At 43.8% G+C, this 9,532-nt stretch overlaps 1 protein-coding gene across 1 annotated transcript; it reads right to left on the bottom strand.

Moving 5' to 3' along the window:
- Window positions 1-206: 206 nt before the first annotated feature.
- On the bottom strand, window positions 207-8,743 carry CKAP4 (cytoskeleton associated protein 4). Its single transcript, XM_044441305.1, has 2 exons — window positions 8,190-8,743; window positions 207-3,058 (listed from the first exon to the last, which is right to left on the bottom strand). The coding sequence occupies exons 1-2, from the start codon at window positions 8,559-8,561 to the stop codon at window positions 1,733-1,735; spliced, it is 1,698 nt and encodes a 565-aa protein (XP_044297240.1). The 5' UTR covers window positions 8,562-8,743; the 3' UTR covers window positions 207-1,732.
- Between the last annotated feature and the right edge of the window lie 789 nt (window positions 8,744-9,532).

Here is a 9,532-nt window from a genome sequence, read left to right as displayed (position 1 = left end):
AATGCAGAAATGAATCAAACTTAATGAGCCAGACACAGAGTGAATCCCAGACTTGCCCCCACAAGGACTTGCTAATGGCCGTTCTCCTGGAGCTAATACTTAGCATGCACTTTACAACATGGCCATATTGTTCCTTTGCTCATTTCTATCCCCATATCCTCCCAAGTTGCAGGATTTCATCCATAATAAGTTGCAAAAATGTATAATAGGGTGCCAAGTGTTTATTAGGCATTACAGGTATTGGAAAAACATTGATTTCACAGTCAACTATACAGTTGTTCAAGACTCATAAAAGGCAAGTCCATGAGGAGCAGCTTAGAAAAGTAATAACTGACTTCAAAGCAGTGCATCTGTCTTGGATTTTAATGGTTAGGGTCTCATGGCAGCAGTTTCTGAACATGCACACCGGCGCTAACCTCTGAGACAGTCAGACATCTTTTCTGTCTCCTACCTGAGGACAATCTTACCTTTACTGCTATGGTATTTCCCCCCGAAAGTAAGTGTTACAATTTGTTGAAGTTAGTGCTGGTGGTTCTTACAGGCATTCCTCAAAAGTCTGTTTCAATTCTTAGATAACTTTTAAAACATTTAAGTGAAAAAAAAGTGAAAGACCAAAATGCAAATATTTTCTGAAGAAGGTAAACAAGAATCCAGGCAGTTGCATGATTCAGTGGTTCTTTAAAAATGAATATTACCTAATACTCTTTATTTTTTCAACAAATGCACCTCTGAAGTTTATTTTAAATCCCTGCCTGAGGTCCAGTTCTGTTTCATCAAAGTCAACAACAGAAGATCAGGCACTTAGCACAAATCTCATAGCGATGCCCATTATACCTTGCCACATTGCACAGGAGATGTTAAAAGAATTTTGTTTGGAAACCATTCTGTATCTTTTAGCCCTCCCCTTTTGGCAGTTTTAACAAAATAGCATGTTTTTATTTAGCAGGTTTCATCTCCCTGGCTTAGTTCCTTCAGATATAGGTAATAAGGAAATGAGCATCAAAGCTGAAAACAAATTCAGCCTATAACATAGTAATGATCCCGTTAAAATTAGATTGATGGCTATGTTCTACGAGTTATTGCCAAGTTTTATTCTATATGACCAGTATAAGAAGCATGTTCTTTGGTTTTGCAATGGAATAGCAGTATTTAATATGGGGGCTGCAGAGTTGTTTCATCACAGAGCCAAAATCCTGAATTTTATTACACTATACTTCTCTATATAAGAATTTGCTTGTCATCACTGTCAATATTACTCACACATACGCAGAGCCCTATGCACACTTTGATACGTACCTAGAACTCTTGCATGTACCAGCCGCTTTATTTCAATGGAGGAAGTAGATTACCTGTGTGAAGTAACTGACATGTGAATCTAGCTGTATTTGTTCAAACTAACAAATTTATAGTCCATCTGGTGCACAATGAAGCCCCCAAGTCTGTCAAATATCCATCACAAATTGTGCCCTCATCCCCACCCATACACTATGGATTAAGCAGCAGAAACACACATTTTTATCCCAGAAATTGAAAAAATAATAATGGGGGACTAACTAGAAAGTATTATGATTGTTCTAGAGGCATCAACAAATCTTTGTTCCAAGCCAACCAGCAACAACAAAAACTCTTTGACCTATTAAAGCTTTTTTTCCCTTTTCTTTCTTCTCTCTCTCTCCCCCCCTCTCTCTCTCTTTTGGCAATTCAATAGTTAAAGATGCATTGTACCAGATGCTTAAACTCTTTCATGTATATTTTCTACTTTCACAAACAACCTGTCCAGGTCATTCCGTATATCATCTAATGAGCTCTTCACCGAGTGCACATCATTCTCATTGGACTCTATTTTCACAGAATAATCAACCAAACTGTCAACTGCAGCTCTGAGCATTTTTAAGTCAGATTCAACCTGGCCAAAAGAAGATTGCAATTCATTAATGGTATCTTTCATAGACGAGAGTTCTTCTAGGTTATCTTTAGACTGCCCAATGTCTGTTGGAGGCCTTTCTTGATCCAGCAAAGCACGAACTTGTTTCTGGATATTACCAAGTGCTTCAGCATTGTTTGGCAAGTCAGTCACACTTTTCCTTAGCTCATCAACATCATTGTATATTAAGAGTTGAGCTTCACTGAGACCCCTTACAGAATCAGTGACGGAACGCACATCACTCTCCAACGTACCACGGAGAGAGCCTAGATTTTCTTCTAGTGTAGCTAGCTTGCTCTCATAGAGAGACAGAGAAGATTCAATCTCTTCTGTGTGCTGTGTAGAGGGTGACACCAAAGTCTGAAGGTTCCTTTCTATGGATTCAAGCCTGGATTGAAATTCTTCATTGTTCTTTTGCAGATTTTCTATCATATCATTGGAAAGTGCATTGCCTTCTTGTACACTACCAGAAGATCTGATGAGTTCCAATTCTTCTTTGAGTCTTTTAAACTCATCTGGAAGATGTGCCACAGACTCTTCTGCTTTTAGAACTTTCTCCTCTAAAGCCTGTAAGGAAAGATGTTCTGTATCTGCAGCTTCTTTGAACCTTTCATGCTCCTGCTTGAGGTTGATGAGTTCTTTGACTTCAGACAACACATCAGACTCCATTGAATCTATGGTACTTTGCAGTGACTCTATGGTCTTCTCTTTAGCTCTCATGGAAGCTTGCATTTCATCAACAATACCTTTCAACACTTGGAGTTCATCCTTATATATTTCTGTTTCTCCAAGCAAAGCCACCTTTGTTTTTACCTCATTGATTTCATCTTGGCTCTGTTTCTGGACATGAGTGAATTCAGCAATATTGTCATTTATAGACTTCGTCAACTCTGTTAACCTTTCTTCAACAGTGTTTTCTAGAGATGTAAAATCTCGTTCTCTGGCATCTTTGACAACATGAATACCATCAGACAGGTCTTTCAGGATTTCATTTTGTAGCTTCTGAAGAACCTCACCAATGCGACTGATCTCAGTTTCCCCTTGCCTAACTGCTTTATTAGTGACTTCTTGCTTTTCCTGAGTGTTTTTCAGTGTCAGTTCAAAACCTCCAAATGCAGACTGAAGAGACTGGACCTGAAAGGGAAATACATGTATAAGTAAACTCTTGACATGCCTCTTGTCACAGGTTCCATAAAGCAGGGTGGGAAAATGAGTAGCAGAATCGGAAAGGTGTGCAGCACGAGCACTTAAATATATTTCCTATCCCTACATTCACATCTATGTTGATGCACCAGGAAATACAGACTAGACAGCAGCTCCTTGCTTGCTTTCCATGTGTGCAGCTTCTGGGTGCTTAGCCTTTCTATTTCTGCTATGCTTATGGGGGAAACAAATTCTAGCATCAAAAATCTGGAATGGGGCCCAGAGACCAAAGGAAGGCAACATGCTTTGCATGCATAAGACTTAATATCAAGCATCTCCGGTACAAGAATATCAAGTAACAAGGCTGAGGAAGAACTCTTTTTTCCAAGTCCTTAGAGAATTGATGCTACTATCTGACTAGATAGAAAAATAGTTTGACTTGGTATAAGGCAGCTTCATATCTTCTTTCGAGGTTTATCCAAACTAAGCACACTAGCTGCATATTTTCAAACCTTTTCTCCAACACAGTAAGCACCAGGGGCTTGCAATTTATCTATTTATTTTAAAATGAAAGACAACTAAGATTTTCATGGTTGACTTTTGGATTGGTGTCTGTGTTCTAAGCTGCAAAGATAATATGGAACATACACACCAACTACTGACCATGCCTCAAAAAATTATACAGCAAGAGCCGTAATAATATCATACCAGTAAAGAAACTGATATATGCTCATCCCTTAAGTACACTAAACTCTATTTCTAAGCATGGATGGTTAATAAGCTGTGGCCTAGTGTGGTGTGCTGGTTAGAGCACTGGACTGGTACTGAGATGATCCAGGATCTACTTAATAGATCATCATGTGACTTGGGGCCAATCACTTCCTCTCAGCCTAACCTACTTCACAGGGCTTTGTTGTGATGATAAAATGAAAAGAAGGACGATTGTGAATTCCATGCAGGAAAAAGCAGGATATAAATATGCTACATAAAATCCATGCTGAGCCATTTGGAATTATTTGTTGGATTGCCTATTTTCTGCACAGCTATGCAAGCTATTCTCAAGTGTCCGTGTGTACATCAATGGATTGTGGCCAATGCCTTTCCTTTAACAAGCAACAATAACATGCAATAATGGTACCATTTAGTGTACTGGAACAACATGCAGTTTTCTTTATCTTAATCTTTTAAATGTTACATTGGCAGGAAGCAAGACATTAGCTTAGGAACATGAGTGCTATCAGTCTTAGAAGTATGAACTTCTACATGCACATTACTTTGCAGAACGCAGATATGGTAGGCATTATTTTTAAGTATCCACTTTCACAGCCAACGATGTTTTATGAACCAGGAAGATCAGTTAAGCAGGAATTAACTAAATTGTAGAGTTAAACCATTTACTTTAAACTGTTTTAACTTTGATACTAAACACCCTTATGGCACAGTCCTATTCATGTTCAGAAAGAAAAAAATCTTACCACTCCAGGCATGCCCCTGCCAACCTTCTGGGAGCCCTAGGCCTGTTTGATGTTTAAATATGCATTGGATTATATCACTAGGGCTTGACCACAAAGGTAACTGGAGCTACAGCAATGCATGCAGCTTTACTTCTCAGTAAGTCTACTCACCACTAGAAAAAAGCATTCAACTTTACAATTCATTTGCCTATCTTAAGGCAAAGACTTGTGGACTCAGAGCTATTCTGACAACCCCATGGACCTTGTGCAATGGACCACTGCAAGTATCTCTCCACCACATCTCTACTTGAATGAAGCATTTGCTTGATACGTTACACTGAAAAGGGGAAACTACAACAGCTGTATTATGGCAGGGGTGGGAGAGCTGGTGCCCTCCAGATGTTTTAAGGTACAGTCCCTATCAGCTTCAGCCAGCATGGCCAATGTTCTAAGATTACAGAAATTCCTGTTCAAAACAATTAGATGGCATCAGGTTGTTAACCCTTCTGCTACAGCAATGAGCGATTATCAGTGACAGCACATGGGGACAAGATTAGTAGGATGTTATTCAGTTATGTGCATCTCAATGTAAAATTTTCTGTATCGGAAAATATCACATGGGAAATAAAATATTGCAAAGGGACAGGGAGAAGGGAAAGGCAGAATAAATGATTTGTATTAAGGACAGTGCTAAAATCATTCTTGGGTTGGAGTAGTAGCCAAATGTAAAAAGTTTTAGTTTTACTTTATAATGAATTATATTGGATGAACACTAAATCTCAGAAACATACCAAATCTGGGGGACATATCTATATACCCCTTTCACATTATAGCAGCTCATCCCAGGATGACTTTTAGCTGTGCTGCCTGCCACAAAATAAACCAATATCTTATTTCAAAACTCTGCAGCACTGTTGAACCATGAATGAAGCCCAGATTTCAGCAGTCCTTCATTCGTTTTAAAGCTTAAAGCTACTAAGCTGAGTTCACAGACTTTCAGATCTTTGATTTCAACCTGTGTTAACTTAATGCATGATCCAAAAACGATCTTCACACTAGCTAGCAAAAACAATGGACTATATTCAGTGTCAGTTCTGCTTAGGTTACATCCATTGAAAAGGCTCTGATTTAAGTTTGACTAACATTGGATCCACACCACTATTTGGAATTCATACTTTGGAATATTCAAAGCACTTCATATAATGTGATTTAGTTGAAATCTTTACAACGAATATGTAATGTAGGTCAGTATTATTATCTCCATATTGCTGGTGGGGGCTGTAAGAGAGTGATTCCCCAAAGGCTAGCTAGTGAATTCATAGCAGAGGCAAGATTTGATCCATGGCTGTTCTATTTCACAACCCAACCTCAACAACGTTTTGCTGCACCAACTATTCTTAGCCAAACTAAATAGCAAACCTCTCACATAAACTCCAGACTAGAATACCAGGCAGGTCAGGTCAATGCCATTGGTTCAGATAATTTAAAGAAGACAATGTGGCAATTGCAGCAGTCAGTAGCCCACAGATATGCTGTTTGGCTTTGTTGTGCAACATGCGGTTGCAGAAACCTTGCTTTTTGGAGATTGCATAGCTGCAGAGTTTGGTTTAAAACTGAGTGCAAAATGTCCACAGTATTCCTCAGCACTGAGCAAGCACTGAAATGCTGTTTCTGAACTGGCCAAGAACTTGCATGCATCGCTTTCCAATAATCCCCATGATTCCCAGAGTTCCTTGAGTATAACTCCAGGAACCAGCAGACTGGCTAGAACATGTGATGTCATGAAGCCACCTCCCCCTCGGACCAGTTTTTCAGCTTTGAAAGAAACCCACTGTGATTTTTTTCAAAGTAGTCAAATGCACATTTTACAAGAGGGTGTGTGTGTGTAACATATGTATTGGACAGAAGAAAGAAGGCAGATGATGGGCCACGTATCTGGATGTCCTTGGGCATGGTGCTGATAAAGGCCACTCCCTGCTTTGCTGCTTCCTCCCCCTCCCTCCCGCAGTGGCTTGCCCCACCTGCTGCAGCCCCTTATACCTGCCCCTGGAGCCCTCCACTCCCCTGTGCTGCTACCCACCCCTCTTCTCACTGCCAGCTACTGCTAAACACCTGGCTTTAATGGGTCCTTCCTCAGAGCCAGGCATTTCAGATCCTGCAAAGACGCCCCAGGAAACTGCATGCTGCAGGTGCTGTACCAGGACAACTCTCACTAGAGCTGCTGCCCATTCTCTGCTAGCTCTGCAGCTGCTCCTAAGGAGAAGTGTCCTGAGAGATCCCCTGCAGCACAGGAACAAGCTCCTAAGTCTTCTCAGATGCCTGGCTCCGAGGAAGGGCCCAGACATTTGGACTGGATGGCTCCAGCTGAGCTGGGCCAGCCACCATCTCCTGCCAGTGCAGCTCTCCAGAAGTCAGCTGGCAGTGGCGATGAGCAGAAGGCCTTAGGGATCAGCAGGAATAGGCCCTTGGCAGTTGCCTGGCCTTGCTGATCCAACACTGATTCTGGAAGGTAGCTCACTGAGCCCACATGTGGAAGGACAATGATGAATCAACATCTGACTATGCATGAAGCCTGCAATATGGGTACCGCACAGGATAGAGATGGGGAGAAGCAGCTTCACTCCACATGTAGAAAATGCCTTATTTTTTATTTTGGTATATGTTTAACAAATATAGCTTTTGTGGGCCAAATCCACTTTGTCAGATATCATCTTTGTCCTATAATTACTTATTTGCTGTTACTCTTCTTAAGATACCCAAAACTTTGGCTGCAAGCTTCTGCTGGTGTCCTTGGGAGTATGCCCCACTGAACACAGCAGAGCTAACTTCTGTGTAAAGACACACAAGCTTTCACTGCTTTGTTAACTCCAACAGACAAGGGCAAACAGTTCAAACATCCTCTCCACAAATGCTAGCCAAAATATTTGCTCCCACCTGACCAATTCTCTGAATTACTCTGTGGAGAGGAACTGCAACATGTTCTTGGGGTCAGGAGGATGAGCTTCCAAACTGAACTGTAAAATAGGGAAGTATGACAGAGGAAGGACACAGTCCAAGCTCCATCCAAAAATTCTCAAAAGACGTTTTAAAAAAATGCTTAGAGTGCATTCTTATTCGAATTTTGACAGCCAAAAAGGCCTACAACTCCCAGCATTCCCCAGCCAGCCATGCTGGGGGGGGAGAGAACTTTTTTCTGGCAGGGCATGCTGGGAACTGTAGGACTTTTTTCTGCATAAGAATGCATAGAATTAAGCCCTAAAAACAGCTCGCTCGAACCTTGCAAAGGTCTTGGGACAACTCTCAGCACCACGGCTGGCAGGGGTGGGGGGAGGATACTGGGAGCTGTAGTTCAACCCTTCTGGAGGGCTCCAGGCTGGAGGCGGCCGCTTGAAGATAGATACGCCAGCCTGAGCTAATCCTGCAATCCTGTGCAAGGGACCCTGCCTGCGTGCGCATTCGAGCAATCAAGTCGTTCTTCTCGTCTGCAGATTTTCCACCAACTTTCTCCACTTCTTTCTCGTTGCACCTACGCGCCGTCCGATTCACCGGAGGCTTTGGCAAGATTCCCGGGCAAGCACTCACCCCTCAGTGCCTCGGAGGGATTTTAAGAATGTGGGGGCAGGGGAGCGGGGGAAGGGAGAGAGTCGTATTTATTATTTCCCCCTCACCTTTTGCACTGTCCCTTCCACGGTGCGGGCCAGCTCTTCTCGCTGCCTGGCCAAGCCTTCCTGCCTGACGCCCAGTCGGTTCACTTCTTCCAAGAGGTGATGGACGTAATAGCCCACGAACGCAGCCGACGCCAAAAGGACGAGGACGAAGAAAAAGTTCAAGAGCTTGCCTAGGCTGCAGAAGGAGGCGGATCGGCCGCCCCCTCCAGAAAACGGAGAGCCTCCTTTGCTTCCCTTCGGGTGGGCCGGATTCTGCTGCTGCTGCTGCTGCTGCTTCTTTGCCACGTCATCGGGGTGGCTAGAATGGGCTCCCTTTTCGGACGGGGCGCCGCCGCCGCCCTTGTTACTCCTTTGTTTGACCGAAGAAGACATGCTGCCTCTGCGTGGAGGGTGTGTGTCGTCCCGCTTCGCCCAGAAGCAGCCGCGGCCAGCGGCACTTTCACGGAGCTTCACGCGGCGTGAGTTGCTGGAGCCCCCGAGGTGTGCAAGGCGGCGGCAAGACCACGCAAGCTTGGAGGCTCTGCTTCTCCATTCAATTTTCGGCAAGGCGAGATGGGAGGGAGGCAGGGCAGGCAGGGGAATCGGGCGGGCTTCTTCGTCCCCGCCCTGCCAGACTCCCAGCGCCGCCTCCCAAGTTCCTTCACACGGGGGTGGGGAGAGAGGATGCCACGCACACCGGGAGAGAAGGGAGCAGTCCTGAGGGAGGATCGAGGAGGCCCGAGGGAGAGCTTTTCTCTTTCCTGGCGATCTGCCGTTTTGCAAATCTCTCCGGTGTAGGGGATGTTGTGAAGGGCAGAGCAGTTGGGGAGGGGGAGCGCCAAGCAAACCGCCCCCCCCTTTCGCTGGTAGAGGAAAGGTGAGGGCAGTGCCTTTGCCCCTTAGTTCTCTTCTGTGTAGAGAGAGTGTCAACTTACATAATGGGCTACCGAAAGGTGAACTTCATAGAAAATTTAGGAGGAGCATCTGGAATTAAATAGCTGGCGTGCTTTTGGTTTCATAAGAAAAGAAGATGTTAAGGCTACAGAGAACAAAAGGAGACCTAAAGGTGCAAAACAAACAAAATAATGCTGTAGTTAAGAAATGAAGGCTAGCGTGGAGCTTGTTTCCTCAAAAGCTGAGTTTTAATCAGGCATGGTTCCAGAAGAGTTTAAGGTGTAGTCCTATCAGTTATGCCCTCGGTGCTCACAAACCTCTGCTCAGCTTTTGAGCATCCAGTGCTCTCTTCCACCCACTCTGCAGTTCAACCACTGCCTAGCTGAAGTGCTTCCCAAGGTGGGGGGGGGGGCGGGGGTGTCCCTGTCTCCTCCCTTTTTAACACCCTCTCCCTGAAGTCATTTTCCCCA

This window comes from Varanus komodoensis, unplaced genomic scaffold (genome assembly GCF_004798865.1).
Source record: "Varanus komodoensis strain SLA01 unplaced genomic scaffold, ASM479886v1 scaffold39, whole genome shotgun sequence".
NCBI classification, from domain to species: domain Eukaryota; kingdom Metazoa; phylum Chordata; class Lepidosauria; order Squamata; family Varanidae; genus Varanus; species Varanus komodoensis.
The sequence above is the reverse complement of the archived record's forward strand: the minus strand, read 5'-3'. Positions and strand labels throughout refer to the sequence as shown.